General features: G+C 61.9%; 1 protein-coding gene across 4 annotated transcripts; it reads left to right on the top strand.

Annotated features, from left to right (window-relative positions):
• The first annotated feature begins 101 nt into the window (after positions 1-101).
• FLNA (filamin A) lies at positions 102-26,158 on the top strand. 4 transcript variants are annotated; one of them, XM_070604593.1, is made up of 48 exons: positions 126-267; positions 3,325-3,812; positions 6,901-7,149; positions 7,275-7,372; positions 7,484-7,631; positions 8,177-8,295; positions 8,372-8,449; positions 8,541-8,703; positions 8,804-9,004; positions 9,573-9,710; positions 9,796-9,919; positions 10,039-10,175; positions 10,276-10,469; positions 10,645-10,758; positions 10,850-10,993; positions 11,734-11,857; positions 11,948-12,108; positions 12,194-12,284; positions 12,372-12,541; positions 12,810-12,927; positions 13,024-13,286; positions 13,766-14,117; positions 14,212-14,385; positions 14,465-14,627; positions 14,706-14,866; positions 14,958-15,128; positions 15,560-15,683; positions 15,772-15,928; positions 16,604-16,793; positions 16,949-16,972; positions 19,453-19,700; positions 19,806-19,901; positions 20,066-20,168; positions 20,254-20,394; positions 20,501-20,629; positions 20,833-21,006; positions 21,092-21,253; positions 21,331-21,534; positions 21,609-21,761; positions 21,877-21,999; positions 22,121-22,387; positions 22,555-22,692; positions 22,894-23,009; positions 23,495-23,627; positions 24,412-24,588; positions 24,757-24,975; positions 25,060-25,263; positions 25,645-26,158. In XM_070604593.1, exons 2-48 carry the CDS (start codon positions 3,440-3,442, stop codon positions 25,830-25,832), a joined length of 7,698 nt encoding a protein of 2,565 aa, XP_070460694.1. In that variant the 5' UTR covers positions 126-267; positions 3,325-3,439; the 3' UTR covers positions 25,833-26,158. The 4 variants fall into 4 exon arrangements, with proteins under 4 accessions (XP_070460693.1, XP_070460694.1, XP_070460692.1 ...); XM_070604591.1 differs by having other exon boundaries at positions 13,520-14,117; XM_070604592.1 differs by lacking the exon at positions 16,949-16,972 and having other exon boundaries at positions 102-267; positions 13,520-14,117.

The following is a 26,158-nucleotide window of genomic DNA, read 5'->3' as shown; positions in this document are numbered from 1 at the left end:
CGGTGTCGCCAGGCGGTCCGGGCGCTCGAGCTCACGGCCCCCCCCCCGCCCCGTTCCTGGGCGATTTTACCAATTAAGGCTTTCTCGCCGGGCCGGGCCCTGCGCGGGGCGGGGGTGCGGCCAACAAGAAGGCGGGCGGCGGCGCCCCATTCGCGTGGAGGCGCGCGGCGTGCAGCGGACGCCAGTGGAGCCCCGAGGCGCCGGGCGCGGGCGCAAAGGCGAGCGAGGCGCCACCGCGCGGTTGCCGGCCGCCCGCAGGGACAGCAGGTGAGGCCTCCGCGCGGGAGGGTCACCGCGCTGCTAGCGGACTGGGGGCCAGGGCAGAGAGGCCCCGAGAACGCAGGCGTCAGCCCACACCCAGGCCAGGTGCAGCTGGGGTGGTGAGCGCAGTGAAGGCGCCCGCAGCGCCTGGGAGTGCGGTGCCCAGGGGCTGCCTTCCCTAGTTTACCCGCGAATCTGTGTCTGTGCCCAGGAGTGTGGGAGCCCAAGGTTATGGGGGTCCAAGAGAGAGAGGGTGTCTGAGCATTTGGCAGGATCTGGGCTTGCGTGGGTGCCCATGAGCTGGTCACTGCAAGACTGGCTGGGAAAGAAGGGCCTGGAGAGCAAGACGTTGTGTGGGCTGAGGATGAATGGCCGCTTGGAAGAACACTTCGCAGCCAGTGTGCTCCCTAGAAGGGCAACAGTGGGCTCCTCGCTGGCACCAGTCCTTAGGGCACCAGCTGCCTTAGGCACATAAGAGCTGGTTCTGGGACTGCTGTGCTCCGTGGGGATCAGGGCAAGGGTGTGGCCAGGCACAGGAAGCAGGGCTCCTCCGAGACCAGGGCCCTGGGCTGGCCCTGGGCTGTGGGCCTTGTCCCAGGTTGGCACTGAACTGGATGTTCACCGCCAGCCAGGATGTGAGCAGCAATGTCCCAGATTCCCATGCCACCCGGGTCCAGGAAAAGTAGGTGAAGTCCGCTGGCAGGCCCACCTGCACGTGCTCCAGGCTGCCGGGTCAAGGTGGGAGCTCAGGCAGTGAGTGCTCTCACCTGCTACACCTGGACTTGTCTTACCAGCCCAGGTCTCTTCTTGCCATTCCATTCTGCAGCTTTCCTCACCAGCTGAAGCGTCCGCGTGAGAGGACCTGGCCTGGGGTTTGAGGGCTGGAGGTGGGGGCGGGGTGTGTCTAGCATCCAAGAATCTACTCCAAATAAGGGAAAATATGAAAGAGCTGGATTTTGGCTTCCAAGGACTGCCCGATCTGGGGGCTTTGGGATGGGGCGCCATCTGGTGGTGATACTATATCCCCTAGGGACAAGAACCCTCTACACCCCCCAGCCCTTGTCTCCCCCAAATAGGGAAAGCCTAGGGTTGGAAGCCAGAACACCCAGCTTCTGTCCCCCTGTCTGCTAGAGTTGACTACTGGTCAGTTAGTCTGACTCAGTTTCCTTGCTCTCTGAAGATTAAAGAAGGAACACAGATGATCCAGTGGATGGCACTTAGTGGAGAAAAAATCAATTCTTGATGTAATTCTGTCCTTGGGAATTTGCTTTCCAATAGGGCAGGGGACCAGAACGACAATTCTCAGCCTGTCTTGAGTGGGGCCTGGAGCTCTCCCTCCCACCTCCACCCCAATTCCCAGACTCCATGGTGTGGAGTTTTCTGCAGGTGTGTCTGAAAATGGTCAGGAGAGAGGAGAGTGCACAGGAGGTGGGCCTCAGACTGGAAAATGCCTTTTAGACCCCCTACCACCACCATTGGTAAGGAAAAACCAGTGGGGTGACAGGCAGCCCCGAAGTGAGCATGCTGGAGGGCAGAAGAGATGCTGGCTGCGAGGAGAGCCCCACCACTGGTCGTGCAGTCACCCAGGGCCAGGCGAGTCCGCCATATTTAGGCATGACACACTGCTGCCCCGGGGCCTCCTCTCCCACTGGTCTTTAGCAGATAACTTAATGACTACTAGTCTGCAGCTCAATCTAAAAATCAAGCAGACGGGACAGAGACATGTCATTCTGGAAAAAAAAAGATATAAAGAAGTGAACATTCTGGAGAGGAGAGGTACACAGGACTGGGAGGAGTGAGTCCATTCTGGGTATGAAGCCATGGGTAGGCTGGCTTCTTTTGACTGAAGAGGGTGGCACTGAATGTCCCCAGTAGGCCTCGTGCCCCTGTGCTTTTGCGGGCCTCTGTCTCACCTCCCCCACCCCTTCTCCAGAGTTATCTACTGGGAAATTAACTTTGAGCGAATAGCTCCCTGTTGCCCTGGGAACACGGTCTAGGCTCCTCAGCAGGCCTTGGCAGCCTTCCGTGGTCCCCCCCTCAGCCCTCTGCCCCCCCCATCCTCAGGGGCCCCCTCTGCACTATCACGACACTGAAGCCCACCCAGACCCTGCCAAGCCTTGTTGGAACCCCTGAGCAGGTCCCTGCGGGTCTGGAAGAGCCCCCGTGACCCTGCCTGGTGGCCTCCTGGGTCACACTGGGCTCAGGGGCCACTCCAACAGGAGAGGAAACCTCGAGTGCCCCAGGTGGCCGGCAGGGTGGGTCAGGCAGACACTCTCTGTCTCTGCACGCATCACACGGCGCCCCGTGCCAGTGCCCATTGGCATGCCCGGGCCCTTCCAAGGCTGCTTGCTCCTGGAGTGCTGGGCGGCCTCCTGGCCCACTGCCCCGTTTCCTCCCGGTGGAACGCGCAGAGGGAGGGAGGCGGTGGGGACCTGCGGGCGCAGGTGCGCAGGCCAGGGCCGTGCAGAGCGGGACGGAGGAGGGGGATTTGGGGGGCGGCTTAGGGTCCGGGCCCTTCCGGCAGCCGCTCTCAGGATCGGGCCCTTTCCCGCTGCTGCCGGGGCGGCCTGCCGGGGTGCGGCCGGGGAACCGCGGGCGCTGGAGCCCGGGTTCCGGGAGGGGGTGAGGGCGGAGCGGCGGGAGCTGCGGGACCCGGCGAAGCCCACGTGACTCAGGGAGGGAGAGCCACCCCACCCCCTGCAGAGGCCTTGGGGAGGGGAGGTCTCTTGTATGGCGTGCCCGCTGGAGGCCAAGCGGTCCAGCGCCAGACACTGCTCTCCCTTTCCTCGCTCCGGCAGCCTCTCCTCGCTGCAGCGTTTCCTGCAGTGCTGCTGTGAGACCGTGAGGTTTGGGGGCATCCTTGCCCCCTTCCAGGCCCAACGACCCTCCCGGGAGCCGGAGGTGGGGGTCAAGGCAAAACAGCTGGGGCGGGGGGCTAACGGGGGCATTCCAACGGGCGGGGCGGGTGCGGCCCCCGAAGCCACACCCCGCGGCCCCGCCCCATGCATCCCCGCCCCTATCCCCGCCCCCCGCCCGCATTTAAAGGGCTCGCTCTCTCCACAGCGCAACCTCCGCTGTCTGCATCGTTCCGTGCGCGCTGAAGTGCCTGCAACTTTAATTAAAGGGCCGTCCCCTTGCCCAGGCTGCAGCACCGCCCCTCGGCTCCTCGCGCCTCAAAATGAGTAGCTCCCACTCTCGGGCGGGCCAGAGCGCTGCGGGCGCGGCTCTGGGTGCTGGCGCCGACACGCGAGACGCCGAGATGCCGGCCACCGAGAAGGACCTGGCGGAGGACGCACCTTGGAAGAAGATTCAGCAGAACACGTTCACGCGCTGGTGCAATGAGCACCTCAAGTGCGTGAGCAAGCGCATCGCCAACTTGCAGACGGACCTGAGCGACGGGCTGCGGCTCATTGCGCTGCTCGAGGTGCTCAGCCAGAAGAAGATGCACCGCAAGCACAACCAGAGGCCCACCTTCCGCCAGATGCAGCTCGAGAACGTGTCGGTGGCGCTCGAGTTCCTGGATCGCGAGAGCATCAAGCTCGTGTCCATCGGTGAGGGCGTGAGCCACCCTGTGGCGCTGGGAGGGCGTGGGTGGGGGCTCCGCGCGTCCTCCCAACTCCCCTAGGCCGACCCCTCCTAGCTACCCCCATAAGCCACAGCGCTGTCTCAGGGGCGTGCGAGCCTTGAGAACAAAGGCGCACAGGCAGGCCGGCCCGGCGTGCGGACCGCTACGCGCCCCCGCCCGCCGCGCCCCGGTTGGCCTGCGCCCAGGCTGAGCTCACATCCTCTGCAGACCGCGCCTCCGCCGCTGTACCCGCAGTTTGAGAGGGCTTGGGGGGGGGGGCAGGCACTGGCCAGGCTCAGCCCCTGCGCCCAGCGCCCCATCCCTGAGGAGGGGGAGGCCTGGGCACTCGATTCCCTACAGCAGTTTGGAGAGGGCCCTCTGGTCTTCAGGCACCCCTGTGGTTCCTAAACCGGTTGGAGCTTGTGGGTCCCATTGTCTAGGACTCTTGGCTTTTTCTGGCCCTGGAAGATGAGCCTCTCCACTGGAGATGGCTCCAACCCCCAGTAGAGATCTCTCCCAGGGGCCAGAGGGGACCACAGCTAGCAAAACAGCACCTCAGATGAGTCTGGGTGTCAGCTTGTAGCCTGCTTAGATACTAAGTTACTGCTGAGCTTGGACCAGACTCTTGCTCCCACATAGAAGTTACTTTTCTGCATTTAGAATGCAAGAGGTGGTTGGGAGGTACTCCAGCGTGCGCTGGGCTCACTGGGCTGGTGAGACTGGCATTGACCAGGCCTACTGTAGCATCCCAGGCTCTTCTCAAGATGAGAGCCACTCAGGGACAAGCACCAGAACTGGTGACTTGGGGAGAATGTGCAACAGGGAGAGAACAAGGGCCATAAGCTTTCTTTTCTTCAGAATTGAAAAGGGCCTTCCAGTTGTCCCTATGGCCCTGGCACGGTCCATGCTGAGCCTGAGAAAGTGAGGGACCAAGACTCAGGTGGCCCCAACTACTCAGAGGGCAGTTCTCAAGTGCCCCACCTCTTTCTTTGGAATGCCAGTTGAGGCTGAGGCCCACCCCCCAGTCCCAGCCTCAGTCTAGCCAAGCTGAGTCATCTCAGAGCCTTGGGTGGGGGGGCAACCGGATGTGGGGAGGCGGGCCACACCCCGGCTGTCTGGGGGGGGTCTTCTCCTCCCTCCTCCCTTCTTCTCCTCCTCTTGTGAGCTGGCTGGAGCAGGCCTAGTTCCCAGAGCTTTGCCATATAAGGCAAAAAAATGTTGGAAAGCAGCAGTGATTAGGGGAGGGAGGGGGCAGGCTAGCCCAGGGGCTGGGGAAAGGGGGTGGGATGGGGCGGGGCCATCCAACTAGGCAGTCTCCCAACCCTGGGCCCCGATCCTTCCCTCCTCCTTTTGTGATGTGGATGGGGAGGCCCTAGGCTGGCCTGCTATGGACCAGGGGGAGGGCCCAGCCCGACCCACCAGGGCTGATGAGGTTGATCTTGTGTGTTCCCTCAGGGGTCACAGGGGGTGGGCCTCAGGCCTCCTGAGGGCTCTTGTGCTGGACCCAGAACTCTGGGGGTGGGGACCTGGTGGGAAGCTCTGGCTAGTCCCATGCCCTTGGTCTTCTCTGAACTGTCGAGTCACCCCTAGCCTGAAGCCCCATCTTCACCCTCTCACCTGCCATTTGGGAACTGTGCAAGGCAGAGATGCAGAACTGGGACCAACCTCAGCCTGGGAACAGGGAGGTCACTCTGCTTTGAGTGGCTCAGCTGGTCCTCAAGGTGTTGCCCGCTGGATTCGGAGACTGCCTACCATTGATGGCTCTTTTGGTAGTGTAGCCATCCCCTTCTCCCCACCCCCAAGTTAACTCCAGACAAGTATTTTCTCTTGATTATGGAGGAGGGGCCATGGACGCCAGCATGGGTTCCAAAGACAAGCTCTTAGAAAGCCCACCTGTTCTCAGAGCCCCACACCTAGCCCCCCACCCCTTGAGAAGGCTGAGACCCAGCAGGGCCTTGGGTGGGGCCCAGAGCCGGAGGGGTTGCCATGGTGATGGGGTGCAGGGTGCCCGCCCTAACCACTTCCCCTGTGGTGAGCTTGGTGGCAGCCTGCCCGAGTGAGGCCCAGCGGCCCGTTAGGTGGCGAGGAGGGCAGGCAGTGGCTGGGCAGGCTCTGCTGAGGCAGCGGGACTCGGGGACCCCACCCATGGCCTCTGCCACCCCAGCTCCCAAGCTGGGACCTGGGTGTCCAACCCAGGCTCACTGGCTCTGCACTCCTCCTCGGGCTGGGTGAGGGAGCCCCCCGAAATGTGTCCTGCCTGTCATCCTGGCTGGTGGGCCATCCCTGCTGGTCCCCAGTGAGTCAGGGCCATATGGCTCAAATGCCGGTTCCCACCCCCTCCCCTGGGTCAAGTGTGCAGCTGGATTCCCAGCTTGGCTCTGCGGGGGGTGGGGCTTACACCCTCCACCCAAAGGGTCCTTGCCCAATGCCTCCACTTCCCTTGCCTCATGCTGCCCACCCACCCCACCCTGGGGAAACAGTTGTATTTCCCAACCACCCCACCCGCTGGCCTTCCTCTTCCTCAGCCTTGGGCCCAGCACCCCTCCCCTGCCAGGGCCAGGTCAGAGGCCAGGTCATCTAAGCCCACTGGGACTGGGCTGCTCTTCCTCCCCATCCCCTGGAGAGCTCTGGAGATGAGCGGTGGGCCCCTGCTTGGGCAGCTACAAAGAACTCATCCCCTTCACTCTCCAGAGCCGTCTTTGGGGGAGAGGGCTCCTCCAGAGGCCTCCCCGGCCCTGTCTGCAGCCTGGGTCCTCTGGGTCCATCCTTCCTCTGGGCCCCCAGGGCCCCAGGGCTTCCGGCAACACCCCCTCATTGCACTGTATCGTCACTCTGTGTCTCTGGGTGTCTCCCCTCCCCGCAGAAGTCTCCTTCACTCAACCCCTCCCTGAACCTCACAGGCAGCCTCTCCCTCCTCCCTGGGGCCCCCTGTGCTGCCACACTCCCCCCTGCCTGGGAGTGGCCTGACACCCTGTGTAGAGGCCCCTCCAAGCCCGCATGTGCGTGTATGTGAGTGCGCAGGGACGCCGGGGCGGCCCCTGCCTGCCCAGCAGTGCCCCTCCTTTCCTTCACAGATAGTAAGGCCATTGTGGATGGGAACCTGAAGCTGATCTTGGGCCTCATCTGGACCCTGATCCTGCACTACTCCATCTCCATGCCCATGTGGGATGAGGAGGAGGATGAAGAAGCCAAGAAGCAGACACCCAAGCAGAGGCTCCTGGGCTGGATCCAGAACAAGCTGCCACAGTTGCCCATCACCAATTTCAGTCGGGATTGGCAGAGCGGCAGGGCCCTGGGCGCCCTCGTCGATAGTTGTGCCCCAGGTGAGAGGTGTGGGAATGGGAGGCAGGGGGCGAGGGCTGTCCGTGGGTGGGGTGGAGGGGATAACCTGCAAAAGGGTGCTGCACCTCCCCCTCCCCCCAAACTCACAGCCTTCCTTCCACCACAGGCCTGTGTCCTGACTGGGACTCCTGGGATGCCAGCAAGCCTGTGAACAATGCCCGGGAAGCCATGCAGCAGGCTGACGACTGGCTGGGCATCCCTCAGGTACGCTCCTGCCTGGCTGCTTGGGGGCTGTGGTCCCAGTAGGGAGAGGTGTCACATCCCAGGAACTTGAGGCTTGGAGGCTAAACGGCTCCTGTCTTCTGCCCGTGACAGGTGATCACCCCTGAGGAGATCGTGGACCCCAATGTGGACGAGCATTCTGTCATGACCTACCTGTCCCAGTTCCCCAAGGCTAAGCTGAAGCCAGGGGCTCCCCTGCGGCCCAAACTGAACCCAAAGAAAGCCCGCGCCTATGGGCCAGGTGAGGGGCCGGGCCGGGCCGGCTTCTGTGCGCAGACCTCCTCTCTGTAGGACAGTGTTCTCTCTAAACTGGGACGTCCTAGGGAATCTTCAGTCACATGGTGGCTAGGTTATCAAGTATCCTGACAGACAGGAGTGGGTCAGGGCTGGTCAAAACTGGCCCCTTGGTGGCTAGTAAGTTTCCCACATCACATCAGCCCAAGGTGGAGCATGTTCAGGGAGGGAGGACCCAGTTGCTTTACTGTAAATGGAGATGAAACCCAGCTAGGGTATCATGTAGGAGCAAGGGCCCAGACAAACCCGAGTGAATGTTCCAGAAAACAGGCCCAGGCCTGTCCACAGCAAGAGTGCAGCCAGAGCCCAAGGCCAGGCTCCATGTACCAGGGTTTATGCCAAGCTGACTCACTCAGTTCAGGATGTGCCTGACGGGTACGGCAGGGAGGGGCACTGAGCCTGCAAAGGGAGGTGCTCCTGAAGGGTGAGGGGATGGAGGGGTGAGGTGCGGCCCTAATAGCTGGCCTATGGCTTCCTTACCCTCCCCTGCAGGCATCGAGCCCACAGGCAATATGGTGAAGAAACGGGCAGAGTTCACCGTGGAGACCAGGAGTGCTGGCCAGGGGGAGGTGCTGGTGTATGTGGAGGACCCAGCCGGACACCAGGAGGAGGTAGGGCCGTGGGCGGGCTAGGCACTCCAAATGGAAGGGTGTTCTTAGCAAAGGCTCATGGGCTCCTTCTCACCAGGCAAAGGTGACCGCCAATAATGACAAGAACCGTACCTTCTCTGTCTGGTATGTTCCTGAGGTGACCGGGACTCACAAGGTGAGCCCTTAGCCCATGGGGAGGCTGGTGGTCGGGGCAGTGGCCAGAGGGTCCTGGCCCAGCTCTCACGGCCTGCCCCTCCTGGGAACAGGTCACCGTGCTCTTTGCCGGCCAGCATATCGCCAAGAGCCCCTTCGAGGTGTATGTGGACAAGTCCCAGGGTGACGCCAGCAAAGTGACTGCCCAGGGCCCCGGCCTGGAGCCCAGTGGCAACATTGCCAACAAAACTACCTACTTTGAGATCTTCACAGCGGGTGAGGGGAGGCTGCCAAGGCCGGCAGGTCTGGGAGGAGAGCTGTTGGGGCCCAGGAGCAGGCTGAAGGTTCTGGGAGCTGATCTGGTGCCTTGTGGCAGGAGCTGGCACAGGTGAGGTGGAGGTCATGATCCAGGACCCTGCAGGACAGAAGGGCACTGTGGAGCCTCAGCTGGAGGCCCGAGGTGACAGCACGTATCGCTGCAGCTACCAGCCCACCATGGAGGGCATCCACATGGTGCATGTCACCTTTGCTGGCGTGCCCATCCCTCGCAGCCCCTACGCTGTCACTGTTGGCCAAGGTAGGCCAGTCCTGGCGCCCCCTACTGGAGTGCTGTAGTCTAGGCCTCTCAAGGTGGGGCAGCAGGGGCGGGTCCCACTCCAGGCCCCTGCCCTGGCGCCCTAGGTCTTTGTGCTTCCTCTGTCTGGGTATGCTTTCTCTCCTCCCCTGCTGGGGCCCTTCCTCCTCCTCCTCTTGCCCCTCTCCGTGTGTGTGTGTCTCTCTCTCTCTCTCCCTCCACGCTTTCACCTTCGGAAGAGCTCGCTCCAGCTGTCTAGAAACGTGCTGCTCTCTGCTCTGCCCACAGGGTCAACGGTACTTGGCTCTGTCTTCCTTTGGGAGGGAAGGGGGCGGCTGGGAGGGCAGATGGGGGCTGGAGTGGAGCAGGTGGGAGGAGGCCCGCTATTTCCTGGCCTGGGCCATAGGCCCTGGGGTCATGGCCCTTTCCAGCTCTTTCTTGCGTGTCCCTTGCCATCCTGTGGGGCCAAGTTCTCAGGGGTCCCCGATCCTGATGGCCCAGCCCTGTAGGAGGCAAGGGAGGGGTCACCCAGCAGCAGCTCCCAGCTGCTGAGCCGGCCCTCTGCCCACAGCCTGTAACCCAGGTGCCTGCCGTGCTGTCGGCCGGGGCCTCCAGCCTAAGGGTGTACGGGTGAAGGAGACAGCCGACTTCAAGGTGTACACAAAGGGTGCAGGCAGCGGGGAGCTGAAGGTCACTGTGAAGGGTCCCAGTAAGTTGGCTTGCTGCTGGGGTGGGTGGTGGCAGCCCCAGGGCTGCTGCTGGGCAGGCCTGAGGCCCTCCCTTGTTTCTGGCAGAGGGTGAGGAGCGCGTGAAGCAGAAGGACCTGGGGGATGGCGTCTATGGCTTCGAGTATTACCCCATGGTCCCCGGCACGTACACCGTCACCATCACGTGGGGCGGCCAGAACATAGGGCGTAGGTGAGGACTTAGGCAGAGTGCTCAGAGCCGACGCACTTTTCCCTCTACTGGGTTCATGCCAGTACCCCCCTCCAGGGTGGTACTCCTCAGCATTACCCTATGTGGCTCTCTCTTTGCAGTCCCTTTGAGGTGAAGGTGGGCACCGAGTGCGGCAATCAGAAGGTTCGGGCCTGGGGCCCTGGGCTGGAGGGCGGCGTCGTTGGCAAGTCAGCAGACTTTGTGGTGGAGGCCATTGGGGATGATGTGGGCACCCTGGGTAAGTTGGAGGCTGCTGTGCAGGCACCTGGGGGCAGAGGGTAACGAGGACCACACCCTGGAGGTTCCAGGGCACTGATGGAGTTGGTGGCTGTTGTCAGGCTTCTCAGTGGAGGGCCCGTCACAGGCCAAGATTGAATGTGATGACAAGGGTGATGGCTCCTGTGATGTGCGCTACTGGCCCCAGGAGGCTGGCGAGTATGCGGTGCATGTGCTGTGCAACAGTGAGGACATCCGCCTCAGCCCCTTCATGGCTGACATCCGTGAGGCACCCCAGGACTTCCACCCAGACAGGGTAAAGGGCACGCACCACCGGCCTGGGTCTCAGCCCCCTTCTGCCTCTGTTTGGGGGTTGGGCTGGGGAGGGGCCTGGGACATGGGCCGGTATCCCCAGCAGTGTGCCGCTGCCACTCTGTGTCCTGCACTTGGCCTGCACTTGGTCCCCTGAGATCTGGGTGGCCCCTCATCAGGTGAAGGCACGTGGGCCTGGATTGGAGAAGACGGGTGTGGCTGTCAACAAGCCGGCAGAGTTCACAGTGGATGCCAAGCACGGTGGGAAGGCCCCTCTCCGGGTGCAAGTCCAGGTAGGGTAGCCACCCATGGTGGGGGTGGGGTGGGCAGGTGCCTAGGCCTGGGCACTGACCAGCAGGCCACCTGCTCCTGCTTGCTTTCCAGGACAACGAGGGCTGCCCTGTGGAGGCGTCAGTCAAGGACAACGGCAATGGCACTTATAGCTGCTCCTACGTGCCCAGGAAGCCCGTGAAGCACACAGCCGTGGTGTCCTGGGGAGGTGTCAGCATCCCCAACAGCCCCTTCCGGGTGAGCCAGCCCTCCGCAGGCCTCTAACCGGCCTTTAACCAACTTCCCTAGGCCACCTGGTTGGTTTTTGTCCAGCTCTATTTGGTAAAACTGCAATACCATGCAGTTCACCCATTTCAAGTGTACAACTCAGTGGCTTTGAGTACATTCAGAGTTGTGCAGCCATCCCATGATTGAAGATGAGGACGTTCTCATCATCCCAAAAGAAACTCCTCTACCCTGCCACCAGCCAGCACCCAGGCAACCACTCCTGCTTCCTGTCCATAGAGGTCTGCCTCTTCTGCCATAAAGAGGCGGCCTTTTGTGCCTGGCTGCTTTCACTTAGCATCATGTTTTCACTGTGGTTCGTCCACGTGGCAGCACGAATCAGCGCTGCATTCCTCTTCGGGCCTGAGCAAGATTCCGTGGTATGCAGAGACCGCACGCTGCGTATCCATCCGTTCATCAGTGCATGGACATTTGGGTGATGGCCACCTTCTGGCTCTTGTGAATAGCGCCATAATGAAGATTGGGATACAAGTGTTTGTGTGGATGAGTGATTTCATTTCTTTGGGTAAATGACGCCTGAGAGCGGAATTGCAGTGTCATATGGTCACTGTATTTTTAATCATTTGAGGAACCACCAGACTACTTCCCTAGGTGGTTGCACCATTTTGTGTGCCTGCTGGCAGGGAGTAAAAAAAAGACCCTGCCTCTCCTCCAGGCACTCATGCTTTTGTACTTGCCCCTGTGTCCTGCAGGTGAACGTGGGAGCCGGCAGCCACCCAAACAAGGTCAAGGTGTATGGCCCAGGAGTGGCCAAGACAGGGCTCAAGGCTCACGAGCCCACCTACTTCACTGTGGATTGCACGGAGGCCGGCCAGGGTGAGGCCCTGCCGTGCGTGGGTGGGTGGGTGAGTGAGTGGGTGTGGCGTTTCCATGAGGTCCCAGCCTCTGCTCCCTGCCCTGCCGCAGGTGATGTCAGCATCGGCATCAAGTGTGCCCCTGGCGTGGTGGGCCCCACTGAGGCTGACATCGACTTTGACATCATCCGCAATGACAATGACACCTTCACAGTCAAGTACACACCCCGCGGGGCTGGCAGCTACACCATCATGGTCCTTTTTGCTGACCAGGTGAGTACTGCTGCTCCCAGCCCCAGCACTACTGGGTATTGGGGTGCTGCTCTCCTCTCAGCCCTTCTCCTCCTGCCCACTGCAGGCCACACCCACCAGCCCCATCCGGGTCAAAGTGGAGCCCTCCCACGATGCCAGCAAGGTGAAGGCCGAGGGCCCTGGCCTCAGTCGCACTGGTGAGGACAAGCACCCTGTGGGGAGGTTGGGGGGCTTCAAGGGGTCTTGAGACGAGGTGCCCTTACATGGTCGCTGTATCTTCTCAGGTGTTGAGCTTGGCAAACCTACCCACTTCACGGTCAATGCCAAAGCCGCCGGCAAAGGCAAGCTGGATGTCCAGTTCTCGGGGCTGGCCAAAGGGGATGCAGTGCGTGACGTGGACATCATTGACCACCATGACAATACCTACACAGTCAAGTACACTCCAGTACAGCAGGTAGCTACCTTGACCCCCTGAAGCTGTCCCCCTCCACTATACCCACTGAGCTCATGGGCTTCCTTGCGTGGTGGGCGGGCTACTCCAAGGGGCTTCCCAACCACTCTTGTTTCCCACCTGGAAGAGAGTGGGCATGGAAGGCCGGGGGTGGGGGAGCAAAGCCAGTATCTCTCTGACCCCCCACCCCCACCATGCCCAAGTAGGGAAGCTGCAGGCCAGGGTGACTAGGGTCATGACCCATGACCCTGCCCTTCTACACCCCTTCCAGGGCCCAGTGGGTGTCAATGTCACTTATGGAGGGGATCCCATCCCCAAAAGCCCGTTCTCAGTGGGGGTGTCTCCAAGCCTGGACCTCAGCAAGATCAAGGTGTCTGGCCTGGGAGAGAGTAAGTAGTTGGGGCCCTTGTTATGGTCACTGAGGATACCCCAGGGGCTCTCTGGGCTGGGGTCACACTTCTCCCCCTCCTTTCTTCATTCTACAGAGGTGGATGTTGGCAAAGACCAGGAGTTCACAATCAAGTCCAAGGGCGCTGGTGGCCAAGGCAAAGTGGCATCCAAGATTGTGGGCCCTTCAGGGACACCAGTGCCCTGCAAGGTGGAGCCAGGCCTGGGGGCTGACAACAGTGTGGTGCGCTTTGTGCCCCGTGAGGAGGGGCCATACGAGGTTGAGGTGACCTACGATGGCGTGCCTGTGCCCGGCAGCCCCTTTCCTCTGGAAGCGGTGCCCCCTACCAAGCCGAGCAAGGTAATTGGAGACGGGGGTCCACCCCATCTTCTCCAGACTCACCCTCACCCTCACCCTTTCTCATTTTTGTCCTTATGACCGATGGCACTGCCCAGGCCTGCTTGTGCCCCTGTCTGGTGGGAGAGGGAAGCCAGAACAAGAGGAGGGTAGATGGAAGTTCAAGCTAGGGGTCTGAGGTCAAGGGTGAGGGAGGTGGTTTGGCTTCGGCTCCTGACCTGCCCCTCCTCCCTCAGGTGAAGGCATTTGGGCCAGGGCTGCAGGGCGGCAGTGCAGGCTCCCCTGCCCGCTTTACCATCGACACCAAGGGCGCCGGCACCGGCGGCCTGGGCCTGACGGTGGAGGGCCCCTGCGAGGCCCAACTTGAGTGCCTGGACAATGGGGATGGCACATGTTCTGTGTCTTATGTGCCCACCGAGCCCGGGGACTACAACATCAACATTCTCTTTGCTGACACCCACATCCCTGGCTCCCCATTCAAGGCCCACGTAGTTCCCTGCTTTGACGCATCCAAGGTCAAGTGCTCAGGCCCTGGGCTGGAGCGGGCCACCGCTGGTGAGGCAGGCCAGTTCCATGTGGACTGCTCAAGTGCTGGCAGTGCAGAGCTGACCATCGAGATCCGCTCTGAGGCGGGGCTGCCAGCGGAGGTGCACATCCAGGACCATGGCGACGGCACGCACACCATCACTTACATCCCCCTTTGCCCCGGGGCCTACACTGTCACCATCAAGTATGGCGGCCAGCCTGTACCCAACTTCCCCAGCAAGCTGCAGGTGGAGCCTGCAGTAGACACCTCGGGCATCCAGTGCTATGGGCCTGGGATCGAGGGCCAAGGTGAGAGGCCCTGCTGTGGGACATGGGGGCAGGGTGGAGTCAGGGCCCTCAGGGCCCCTGGAGCCCCATGCCTTCTCCCCATGCCCCACTGCAGGTGTCTTCCGAGAGGCCACCACTGAGTTCAGCGTGGATGCCCGGGCTCTGACGCAGACTGGAGGGCCACATGTCAAGGCTCGTGTAGCCAACCCCTCAGGCAACCTGACTGAGACCTACGTGCAGGACTGCGGTGATGGCACATATAAAGTAGAATACACGCCTTATGAGGAAGGTATGTGCTGGGCCTCCCAAGAGACGGGACAGGGACAGGGTGGCCTGGGCTCTTCCTGATCTGGCCTGCTTTCCTCCAGGACTCCATTCTGTGGATGTGACCTATGACGGCAGCCCTGTGCCCAGCAGCCCCTTCCAGGTGCCCGTGACCGAGGGCTGTGACCCCTCCCGAGTGCGTGTCCACGGGCCAGGCATCCAAAGTGGCACCACCAACAAGCCCAACAAGTTCACCGTGGAGACCAGGTGAGTGAGCACCCAGGAGGCAGGGGCCACGATGGGTCTTAGAACCCCAGGGAGTAATGTGCTGCCTGTTTGGACCAGGGGAGCTGGCACGGGGGGCCTGGGCCTGGCTGTAGAGGGCCCCTCCGAGGCCAAGATGTCTTGCATGGATAACAAGGACGGCAGCTGCTCAGTAGAGTACATCCCCTATGAAGCTGGCACCTACAGCCTTAACGTCACCTACGGCGGCCACCAAGTGCCAGGTGAGGAGGCAGGATGGTTGGCACTAGGCTGGGACCACCCACTTGCCCTCTGCTCTGTCTCACACAGCTGCTGTCCCTCTGCCCGCCTCAGGCAGTCCTTTCAAGGTCCCTGTGCATGATGTGACGGACGCGTCCAAGGTCAAGTGCTCTGGGCCTGGCCTGAGCCCAGGCATGGTCCGTGCCAACCTCCCTCAGTCCTTCCAGGTGGACACAAGCAAGGCCGGTGTGGCCCCGCTGCAGGTCAAAGTACAGGGGCCCAAAGGTGAGTGTTCCCATGCCTGGGAGCAGGGGTTCAGGAGGGCGCAGTCTCTTAGAGGGGGCCGGGGAAGGAGACTGGAGGCACAGCACGTGGAGGCTGGGGAGGGTGTACAGGCAGTTGACGGAGGAGCCTCAGATGACAGTGGAGCCAGTGCCCAGGGGCAGGAGACCCAGAAGGAGGTAGAACAGACAGGACCCGGCCACTGAAGAGATGTGCAGATGTGGGAGGGAGGGAAGGCAAGGGTCCAAGATTGCCCCCAGATTAGTGTCATAGGGGCTCAGGGCCGTTCCTGGAGATGGGCAGTTGGAGGCAAAGTGAGCTCCAGACCTGGGGTGGGAGCTGGGAGCACAGCCGAGTTTGTCCTGGCCGTCCAGGGTGGTGGGGCGGGGGGCTCAGGGGACTGGCTGAGTCTCTGTCCCTGGGACTGGGGCCAGGCCTGGTGGAGCCAGTGGATGTGGTGGACAATGCCGATGGCACCCAGACTGTCAACTACGTGCCCAGCCGAGAGGGGCCCTATAGCATCTCAGTGCTGTATGGGGAAGAGGAGGTGCCCCGCAGGTAAGAAGCAGGGCCTACTCCTGTGGGGAGGGGCTTGGGCTGGGTGCCGAGAACCTTCCTAACCGCTCACAACACCCTGGCCCAACAGCCCCTTCAAGGTCAAGGTGCTGCCTACACACGATGCCAGTAAGGTGAAGGCCAGTGGCCCCGGGCTCAACACCACTGGTGTGCCTGCCAGCCTGCCTGTGGAGTTCACTATTGACGCAAAGGATGCAGGGGAGGGTCTGCTGGCTGTCCAGATCACGGTGAGCTGGCCGCCTGGGTGGCTGCTAGGCCCTGCTGCAGGGCAGCTCCAGGCGCGGGGAAGGCAAGGGCAGGGAGGGGCCCAGGCTGCAGCAGTGTGCAGTGTGGGCTGTTCAGCTGAGACAAGTGGGCCAGTCTGGATCTCTGGTCTCCCTCCGGGGCCTTGCCAGCGAGGCTAGGTCTCCTGTCTCGAGGAAGGTGGTGACAGGCCCAGGCTTCCCCACACACGTACTCACTCACTGCTGACTTTGAGTACATTACCAAAGTCCTTCGTGTCTCAACTTGCCCACCTGTCACATTCTCGCGGGCCAGGTATAAGGCTAGGACTCTGAGATCTTCCAGGGGAGCTCCCAGTGCTGGGGCAGGCCCTGGGGCAGAGGGGGGAAGCCAAGAGGTGCTCACTGGGGATGAAGCAGGATGGGTGCCACGCTCCCTGGCCCTGCCTGTTGTCACCCGGCGGGAGCGTTAGGCGTTGGGGGCTTCTCTCCTGGACTTTGCCCATGGGGAAGTAAAGGAAAGTGCCAGGTACAGGTAGCTGTTTGGGGCTGTGGTGGTTGAGCGGCTCAGAGGTTGTCCTTACAGCTGCAGAGCTGTGATGCTCACTCCTTTGAGAGGGCCTGAGGACCCTGAGCCTGCTGGGCTTGGGCCAACTGCCTTCCCCGGGCTCTGCCACACAGGACCCTGAGGGCAAGCCCAAGAAGACACACATCCAAGACAACCACGATGGCACGTACACGGTGGCCTATGTGCCGGACCTGACGGGCCGCTATACCATCCTCATCAAGTATGGTGGCGATGAGATTCCCTTCTCCCCGTACCGCGTCCGGGCTGTGCCCACCGGGGATGCCAGCAAGTGCACGGTCACAGGTGAGCCAGCCTGCCAGCGGCCGCGGCGCTCAGCACGGGGCTTGGGTGTGCCTGTGTGCAAGGGCTCGCTGCTTGGGGCGGCGTGTGGGAGTGGGGGCCGCCCCCTTGAGTGACTCACCTGACCTTTCTCCTTGCTCTCTGCCCTCTCACCTCAGTGTCAATCGGAGGTCACGGGCTAGGTAAGCTGCTTGCTGGGGCCACTCCCAATGCCCCTCCTGCCCAGAGGGCAGCTTCCTTTCCTCTTCCATGCTGATTCCCAGGACAGTTCCAGCTGCAGCTCTTGGCAGGGACAGAGGGGGGACTGGAGGGTTAGGGCCCAGGGAGGCCTCCGGAGCTGAGCATGAGCGCTCCGGCCCTCCCCCTCTCTGGGCCTCCGTTTCCCCATCTGAGAAGTCGGGTTGCAGCTGAGAGCTTTGGGGTGAGGTGCATCCTGTGAGGCACCCCACTGGGGGCTCTGGGGTCTGGGGATCTTGGCACCCCGGGGAAGCCCCAGGGGTGGGCAGCAGGCCCTTCCTTCTCGCTTCCTCCTTCCGTGTCAAGGGCTCCTGCATGGGCTAAGGGGACAGGGGGTCTCCCCTGACCAGGGGGAGTCCCCAGCCCTGGCCAGATCCACAGACCCTCATCCCCACCTCCCGGGGGCCTCTGTGTCCCAGGCCGGGGGAGGCGCAGGCTGCATGAGCGGGTGGGGCTGGCTGGTAGTGCAGTAGCGCCAGCGTCAACTGCTTGGGTGGCCAGCATGGCGGGGTCCGGCCTGGCCTCAGAGCCCCAAAGTGCACTCAGTGGCCTATGCGCCCTCCCTGCCTCCTTCCTCCCTCTATCCCCCAGCAGTGACGTTATTCATACGGTCTCCAACCCGGCATGGAGCTTCTCTTGCTTGGGCATGGGAGAGGAGAGCCTGCCCTAGCCAGGGACTCTAGGGACACCAATATGAGGCAACAAGTACTTGGGAGCCTCTGAAGGCTACAGGCCTGGAGCTTGGGCGAGGCGGCCAGGGAGAGAGCGAGAGGGTGGCTAGGGGTTTATGGCAGGGGCCCAGTGGCTTTGTAGAACAGGCCTCAGGATCTGAGGTGACAGACATGTGTGCCTAGGGCAGCGGGGCAGGGCCTTGGGGACCAGGGGCAGGGTCAAGACTTGGCTAAGGGAGTCTCAGTTTACCTGGCCACTGTGTGCAGAATGGAGGCAGACGGGCCGGCCTGGTGGTGCAGCGGTTAAGTGCACACGTTCTGCTTCAGCTGCTCAGGGTTTGCTGGTTCGGATCCCCGGTGTAGACATGGCACTGCTTGGCAAAAGCCATGCTGTGGCAGGCGTCCCACATATAAAGTAGAGGAAGATGGGCACGGATGTTAGCTCAGGGCCAGTCTTCCTCAGCAAAAAGAGGAGGATCGGCAGCAGATGTTAGCTCAGGGCTAATCTTCCTCAAAAAAAAAAAAAAAAAGAAAGGAGGCAGAGCGCCCATTTGGGGAGCTGAAGTCACTTTTGGACCAGGTGGAAAAGTGGCTTGGGCCAGACTGGTGTCAATGGGGCTTGAGGAGGGAGCAGCCAAGACCTGCTGATGAACTGGGCACTGGGTGGGGAAAGTGGGGAGCTGGGGCCTGAGCCCCTAGTTAGATGGCGGGATCCAGGTTCCAAGTTGGGGAGAAGAGGTGTGGGCAGGTTGGGATGAGGCCTCCCGGGGTTGGGTGGGCAGCAGGTGGCCAGGTCTAGACCTCAGGGAGCCACAGAAGGCCAGCATGGAGCCTAGCACAGCAGGAGCCCTCGGCTGATAGGGGAGCTTGATGGCAGGCTGGCCAGGGTGGCCCCGTGAACTTACCTCTTGAGCGGGTTCGGTGCTCCCGGCTGCTTCCCTGGCGAGGGCCGGGCTACAGAAAGCACTCTGGCTGCCAGGCCTCACAACCCACAGCCCCCAGGCCACCACGGCTTAGCCCAGATCATAACGTCACTGTCCCTCCCCTTTCCTTGGGCACTCTGGGGCCCTGGAGGCTGCTCAGCTGCTCTGCCCTTGCAACCTAGTGGCGGTGGCGGTGGCTGTGGCTTGGGCCTCCTGTCCCCCTTCCCCGGGTGCTGCCACTGCCTGCTGTGCTGTGCTGCTCGGGTGCTAACCCTGCTGCCCCCGCTTCCCTCTCCCAGCCCCCTGCCTGCACTGGCCGCCTCACCGCGAGCCTCCCCTCTGGTTGAGCGAGCATTCTCAGTTGTCAGGAAACTCCAGTTTCACCTTCAGGCCTTGGGGTGGGAGGCGAGTGTCACATCCCCCCACACTGCAGCAGGACTCTGCCTCACCGCATCCGCACACAGCACTGGGCGCCAGAGCCAGGCCTGGGGGAGGTGGCAGCAAGCGCTTGTGCCCTGATGGCAATAGTGGCCTCATGGGCCTCCAGGCCCTTCCTTCCTCACAGACATATGGGTGCCACCTGTCGGGCCTTTCCCACGTCGGGGCTACCCCCAAGACAGGACTCCTTGGCTTGAGGTGGCTCAGGGGAACCTTTCCTGCCTTCTGAGAAACCACTCACTGCCCCAGCTTGGGGGTGGGGTGGGGGCGGGAGGCCTGGCTGTGCTTGGTGGTGGCAGTAAGAGGCCTGGGTGGGTGGCAGGCGGACTGGAGTGGCCTGAGCGACAAGCTTACATGCTGGCCCCCCTTTGGGGACCCACCCTGCCCTACCAGGTGCTGGCATCGGCCCCACCATCCAGATAGGGGAGGAGACAGTGATCACTGTGGACACCAAGGCAGCGGGTAAAGGCAAGGTGACCTGCACCGTGTGCACACCCGACGGCTCCGAGGTAGACGTCGATGTGGTAGAGAATGAGGACGGCACCTTTGACATCTTCTACACAGCCCCCCAGCCGGGCAAATACGTCATTTGCGTGCGCTTTGGTGGCGAGCATGTGCCCAACAGCCCATTCCAAGTGACGGTTAGGAGGGGCTTTTAGGGGAGGCGTTTGGGCAGGGCCTGGCCTATCCCCTCTGGGGCTCCTCTGTGACGACAGAATCTCCAGCTCTTGTGTGTTGCTCCGCAGGCTCTGGCTGGGGACCAGCCCACAGCACAGCCCCCGCTGCGGCCTCAGCAGCTGGCCCCACCATACACCTACGCCCAGGGCGGCCAGCAGACCTGGGTATGGCCTGGCCTGCTTCCTCCCAGGGGACACTTGGGGACTGGCCAGCTGGATGTTACGTGAGGCCCCATTCTGCCACATGTGAAGAGGGACCCCAGATCCTCCCGCCTGGGACTCCCTCCACTCCTGCAGTCCCTCACTCGGGCTCCCTGTCTCCACTACAGGCCCCGGAGAGACCCCTGGTTGGCGTCAATGGGCTGGATGTGACCAGTTTGAGGCCCTTCGACCTTGTCATCCCCTTCACCATCAAGAAGGGCGAGATCACTGGTGAGTGGGAGCGGGAAGGAGCTCGGGAGCTTCAGGCCAGGTTGTGCCAGTGGGCTGCCCTGACGCCAGCCCTGCTGCCCTACAGGGGAGGTGCGGATGCCCTCAGGCAAGGTGGCACAGCCAGCCATCACTGACAACAAGGATGGCACTGTGACTGTGCGCTACGCACCCAGCGAGGCTGGCCTCCATGAGATGGACATCCGTTATGACAACATGCATATCCCAGGTGCGCCCCACAGCATGCCACCACCACCTCACTGGCCCAGGGCTGCAGGGAGGACCTGGGGGCAACACAAGGCTCCCATTCCATGCGGCCCTTCTGCCTGCCTCAGGAAGCCCCCTGCAGTTCTACGTGGATTATGTCAACTGTGGCCACGTCACCGCCTATGGGCCTGGCCTCACTCATGGAGTGGTAAACAAGCCTGCTGTCTTCACCGTCAACACCAAGGATGCAGGAGAGGGTGAGCGGCAGCTCTAATCTTGACTGGCCTGTGTGTCACGGGACGCCCTCACCCAGCGGAGAGCTGGACACGGGCGAGACGCTCCCCGAATGGGGCTCCCTGCCCTGCCATCCTGGCCTCTGTCTACTCTGTTTACTGGGGCTCCTCCTCATTGTTCAGTGTCCCTGGGCATAATTCCCACCCTCACCCATGACTCTTTGCAGGTGGCTTGTCCCTGGCCATCGAGGGCCCATCCAAAGCAGAAATCAGCTGCACTGACAATCAGGATGGGACGTGCAGTGTCTCCTACCTGCCCGTGCTGCCTGGCGACTACAGCATCCTGGTCAAATACAACGAGCAGCACATCCCGGGCAGCCCCTTCACTGCCAGGGTCACAGGTGGGTGGCGCTGGGAGAAGTGACAAAAGCAGGGTGGGTGCAGTCTCCCTCCGTGCTTGGACCCACAGTGAATGTCCCCTACCAGGTGATGACTCGATGCGCATGTCCCACCTGAAGGTGGGCTCTGCCGCTGACATCCCCATCAATGTCTCGGAGACGGACCTCAGCCTACTGACAGCCACTGTGGTGCCGCCCTCGGGCCGGGAGGAGCCCTGTCTGCTCAAGCGGCTGCGCAATGGCCACGTGGGTAAGAGGCCTTCTGCAAAGGAGGGAGGCTTGGGGGTGTACACCTTTTCCTGGCTGACAGTCCCACCCTGTGCCCAGGGATCTCATTTGTGCCCAAGGAGACAGGGGAGCACCTGGTGCATGTGAAGAAGAACGGCCAGCACGTGGCAAACAGCCCCATCCCTGTGGTGATCAGCCAGTCAGAAATAGGGGATGCCAGCCGTGTGCGGGTCTCAGGCCAGGGCCTCCACGAAGGCCACACCTTTGAGCCCGCAGAATTTATCATCGACACTCGTGATGCAGGTAGGTGGTGGTGGCCTGCCAGCCAGTGAGATAGCTGTGTTTGGCCCCCTAGCTCAGGGGTGTCCTTCTTGCAGGCTATGGTGGGCTCAGCCTGTCCATTGAGGGCCCCAGCAAGGTGGACATCAATACAGAGGACCTGGAGGATGGCACATGCAGGGTCACCTACTGCCCCACGGAGCCTGGAAACTACATCATCAACATCAAGTTCGCCGATCAGCACGTGCCTGGTGAGTGCAGCACCCACACCCCTCTCCCTGGCTAGGCCACCCTCCTTGCTGCACCCCAGGGCCCACCTGCAGAACATAACCTGTGTGGGCTGTGGGCTGTGCTTTCCTCCTGCAGGCAGTCCCTTCTCCGTGAAAGTAACGGGTGAGGGCCGGGTAAAAGAGAGCATCACACGCAGGCGACGGGCCCCTTCAGTGGCCAATGTTGGCAGTCACTGTGACCTCAGCCTGAAGATCCCTGGTAGGAACTCTGGGGAGCCAGGGAGGAGTCCAGGGGAGTCCTGGGTGATAGCCCCAGGTGTCTCCAAGCAAGAGGGGTTGGGGATCAGGGTTCCTGCTCACCAGGCTGCCCCTACTTACAGAAATTAGCATCCAGGACATGACAGCCCAGGTGACCAGCCCATCGGGTAAGAGCCATGAGGCTGAGATCGTGGAAGGGGAGAACCATACCTACTGCATCCGTTTTGTACCCGCCGAGATGGGCATGCACACGGTCAGCGTCAAGTACAAGGGCCAGCACGTGCCTGGGAGCCCCTTCCAGTTCACCGTGGGGCCCCTGGGGGAAGGGGGAGCTCACAAGGTCCGCGCTGGGGGCCCTGGCCTCGAGAGGGCTGAAGCTGGAGTGCCAGGTAGGCCTGCTTCCTGCCAGGCTCTTGCTCTCCTGGGGAGGGGGGGCTGGGGGTTTGGGGCTGGGGGGGTGGAGGAATAGTGAGCAGCCATGCTGATCTGAGCCATGCTTGGAGTGGGCTGAGGCCGGTGGGGCAGCCCTCCCTGAGGACACATTACTTTCTCACAGCTGAATTCAGCATTTGGACCAGGGAAGCTGGTGCTGGGGGCTTGGCCATTGCTGTCGAAGGCCCCAGCAAGGCTGAGATCTCCTTCGAGGACCGCAAGGACGGCTCCTGTGGCGTGGCCTATGTGGTCCAGGAGCCAGGTACTGAGGGCCTGGCTGGGGTGAGGGGAGGTGGCACCTGGGTGTAGGTGTTGGTCTGAGCCTACGTAGACAGCCTCACCTGGCTCCCACCCTCTACCTTGAGGTCCCAGGGCCACCCAGTCTCTTTGTAGGAGGTGGGAGGCTCGAACACTGACAAGAGGGGGCTTCCCAGCATGACCTCTGTGCTCTCTCCCTGCCCAGGTGACTACGAGGTCTCAGTCAAGTTCAACGAGGAGCACATCCCCGACAGCCCCTTCGTGGTGCCTGTGGCTTCTCCGTCTGGCGACGCCCGCCGCCTTACTGTTTCTAGTCTTCAGGTGAGGCACGGAGAGAAACCGCCCGCCTGGGGCTCCTGGGCCCGGCCAGACCAGAGCCGCCACACAGAGCAGGCCTCGGCCCTGTGTTGAGCAACCCGCCCAGTCCAGCTTGGGCGCTGGGCCTCTGCTCTGGCCGGGTGCAGCCCACACTTGGGGTCGGCAGGAAGCACCCCTGCCCGCCGCGTGGAGTTTTTCTCGTGTCTCAGGTCTAAAGGCTTTGAACAGAAGCCTGTGCCCCTTGAGCACCAGGGCTGAGGTTTAAAGAGGGACAGCCTGCCAGGTGTGTGATTGCAGAGCATGGGTCTGGGGGTGGGGACGTGTGCCTGTAGCTTGCTGCCCCTCAAGAATCAATGGCTCTCCCTCTTTAAACCAAGTTGGACGCCAGATGGGTAAGTGCAACCCTGTGGACCTCCTGCTTCTGGGGCCCTGCCCTCCCTCACCCCGGCACCAGCTGCCCTGTCTAACCACGTCTGCTGTGCTTCCAGGAGTCAGGGCTAAAGGTCAACCAGCCAGCCTCTTTTGCAGTCAGCCTGAACGGGGCCAAGGGGGCAATTGATGCCAAGGTGCACAGCCCCTCAGGAGCCCTGGAAGAGTGCTATGTCACAGAGATCGACCAAGGTGAGGCCTTGTCCCTGCCCAGCCACCCAGCCATCTGCCTTGGCCCCGCTGGGAGCAGTGGGCCTCCCCCAGGCCTGCCCAGCTGTCTGGAAGCAGGCTGAGAGTATAAAAGGAAGGTACAGATTCTGTAAGCAGCCCAGACAGGGCCCAAACGCCTGGACTCCCTCAGCCAGGCAACCTTTCCCCAACTTGTGACCCAAGCCCTTGGGGATCTGGCGTGGCAGCCATGGCTGCTAGGAAGGAGAGACCTGCAGATGGCCGTGTGCTGCAATCTCTTGAGGAAGAGGCCCAAAGTCTAGCCATGTGGCTGCCCGGCCCTTTAGCCAGGGCCTAGCACTTGCAGACAGGCCTGGGGCAGCCTGGGGTGGGAGGAGCTGCTTGGCCAAGTTTCACTAGTCTCACAGCCTCGTCCTGCTGCCCCTTCCCAGCTGCATGACCTCAAGCAAGTTCCTGCTTGCCCCTAAGCCCCAGTTGATATGCAGGGAATATGGCATTTCATGGTAACCTTTCTAAGCAAGCAGCGAGGCAGGTATTTTGCTTATAAAAGGTTTCAGTCCAAATGAGCCTCAATAGCGGGCTGACTGGGTATCTAAAGCTTTGGCCCCAGGCTTCAGGATGTCTGTGCTGCGGGGTGTGGGTGCCCAGCATGGTCCCAGGAAGAAGCTGAGTGGGGTGTGTGGACCTGCTGGACTCACGCTGGAGGGCAAGGGAAGCTCCCCACAGATGCCACTTGCTCAGTTTTAGAGGAGGGCCCCAGGCCCACAGCAGCCCCTCTGTTCCTCAGATAAGTACGCTGTGCGCTTTATCCCACGGGAGAATGGCATCTACCTGATTGATGTCAAGTTCAATGGCACCCACATCCCTGGAAGCCCCTTCAAGATCCGAGTTGGGGAGCCTGGGCATGGAGGGGACCCAGGCCTGGTGTCTGCCTATGGAGCTGGCCTGGAAGGCGGAGTCACAGGTAGGTCAGTGGGTGCAACTTCTGGTATGTGGACACGGCTGCTAGGGCTCCTCCTCTAAGCTCTCAGTGACAACAGGAGGTATACGGAGGTGACAAGACTATGCTAGGGGGCGGGGGGGGGTGGGGAAACGGGCCGGGCCAGCTCTGCCTGACCTCCCGTGCTCCCAGGGAGCCCAGCTGAGTTTATCGTGAACACAAGCAACGCGGGAGCTGGTGCCCTGTCAGTAACCATCGACGGGCCCTCCAAGGTGAAGATGGATTGCCAGGAGTGCCCTGAGGGCTACCGCGTCACCTACACCCCCATGGCACCTGGCAGCTACCTCATCTCCATCAAGTACGGCGGTCCCTACCACATTGGGGGCAGCCCCTTCAAGGCCAAAGTCACAGGTGAGCCTTGCATCAGACTGCTGGTGCTCAACCCAATGCTGGGTACTCCAGCCACCTCTTAGCCCTACCTGCTCTGCCCCGCAGGTCCCCGTCTCGTTAGCAACCACAGCCTCCATGAGACATCATCGGTGTTTGTAGACTCCCTGACCAAGACTGCCAGTGTCCCCCAGCATGGGGCACCAGGCCCAGGTCCCACCGATGCCAGCAAGGTGCTGGCCAAGGGCCTGGGATTGAGCAAGGCCTATGTGGGCCAGAAGAGCAGCTTCACGGTGGACTGCAGCAAAGCAGGTGGGTTCCCGGGCCCCGGCCCAGTCCTCCCAGAAAGACAAGGTCAGAAATAAGACAGGATGGCTAGTGCCTGGGAACACGGGAAGCGGGTGGTGAGGTGGGCTGGGAATGCTTTTTGGGGTATGGCTGTCCCTTCTAGAGCCATTTCCCATCTGGGCCTCCCTGCCACCTCCTCCACCCTGAGTGCCTTGGAGGAGCTAGAGTTTCCTATTTTGGCCTCGGGGGCTGGTGGTGCTGGCAGCTCTTTAGGAAGGGCTGTCACCCTGCAACAGGTTGGGGGGAGGGAAGGATACAGGACAGAAGGGGTTCAGCGCATTGGCAGCTGAGGGGAGGGGACTTGGGACTTGAGACCTGGGACTGAGGCCCCTTCCCCTGCCTTAGGCAACAACATGTTGCTGGTGGGGGTGCATGGCCCTCGGACGCCCTGCGAGGAGATCCTGGTGAAGCATGTGGGCAGCCGGCTCTACAGTGTCTCCTACCTGCTCAAGGACAAGGGGGAGTACACGCTGGTGGTCAAGTGGGGTGACGAGCACATCCCAGGCAGTCCCTACCGTGTCGTGGTGCCCTGAGCTCTGTGTCCATGCCAGCCGACAGCTCCCAGGATGAGAAGTGCCCCCACCCCTGCCCTCCAACCCGAGCAGTCCCCCCTCCTCTCCTCAGCCCTGGAGCCCTGGCCAGCCCTGGCCACCCTGTCACTGCAGCCGCCCCTGCCCTGCGCTGCGCTCACCTGCCTCCACTTGGGCAAAGGAGAAAGGCGAGCAGAGGGAGCTGTTTGGTGGCTCTGCCTGTCTTCTTTGGTTCCGGGAGGGGTGAGGGGTGGGGGTCCTGTGCACACCCACCCGCTAGTTCTCTTCCCTAGCCAAGAGGAATAAAGTTCTGCTTCCATTTCTCCTGA

This window comes from Equus przewalskii, chromosome X (genome assembly GCF_037783145.1).
Source record: "Equus przewalskii isolate Varuska chromosome X, EquPr2, whole genome shotgun sequence".
Taxonomy (NCBI): Eukaryota; Metazoa; Chordata; class Mammalia; order Perissodactyla; family Equidae; genus Equus; species Equus przewalskii.
The sequence above is the reverse complement of the archived record's forward strand: the minus strand, read 5'-3'. Positions and strand labels throughout refer to the sequence as shown.

What these genes read in the sequence shown, in the direction of transcription:
- FLNA (XM_070604591.1), top strand. Translation starts at nt 3,440, where the DNA reads ATGAGTAGCTCCCACTCTCGGGCGGGCCAGAGCGCTGCGGGCGCGGCT. An exon ending in CTTTGAGATCTTCACAGCGG is followed by an intron (nt 8,704 to 8,803) that starts GTGAGGGGAGGC and finishes GCCTTGTGGCAG; the next exon opens with GAGCTGGCACAGGTGAGGTG. An exon ending in AATCGGAGGTCACGGGCTAG is followed by an intron (nt 16,973 to 19,452) that starts GTAAGCTGCTTG and finishes CTGCCCTACCAG; the next exon opens with GTGCTGGCATCGGCCCCACC.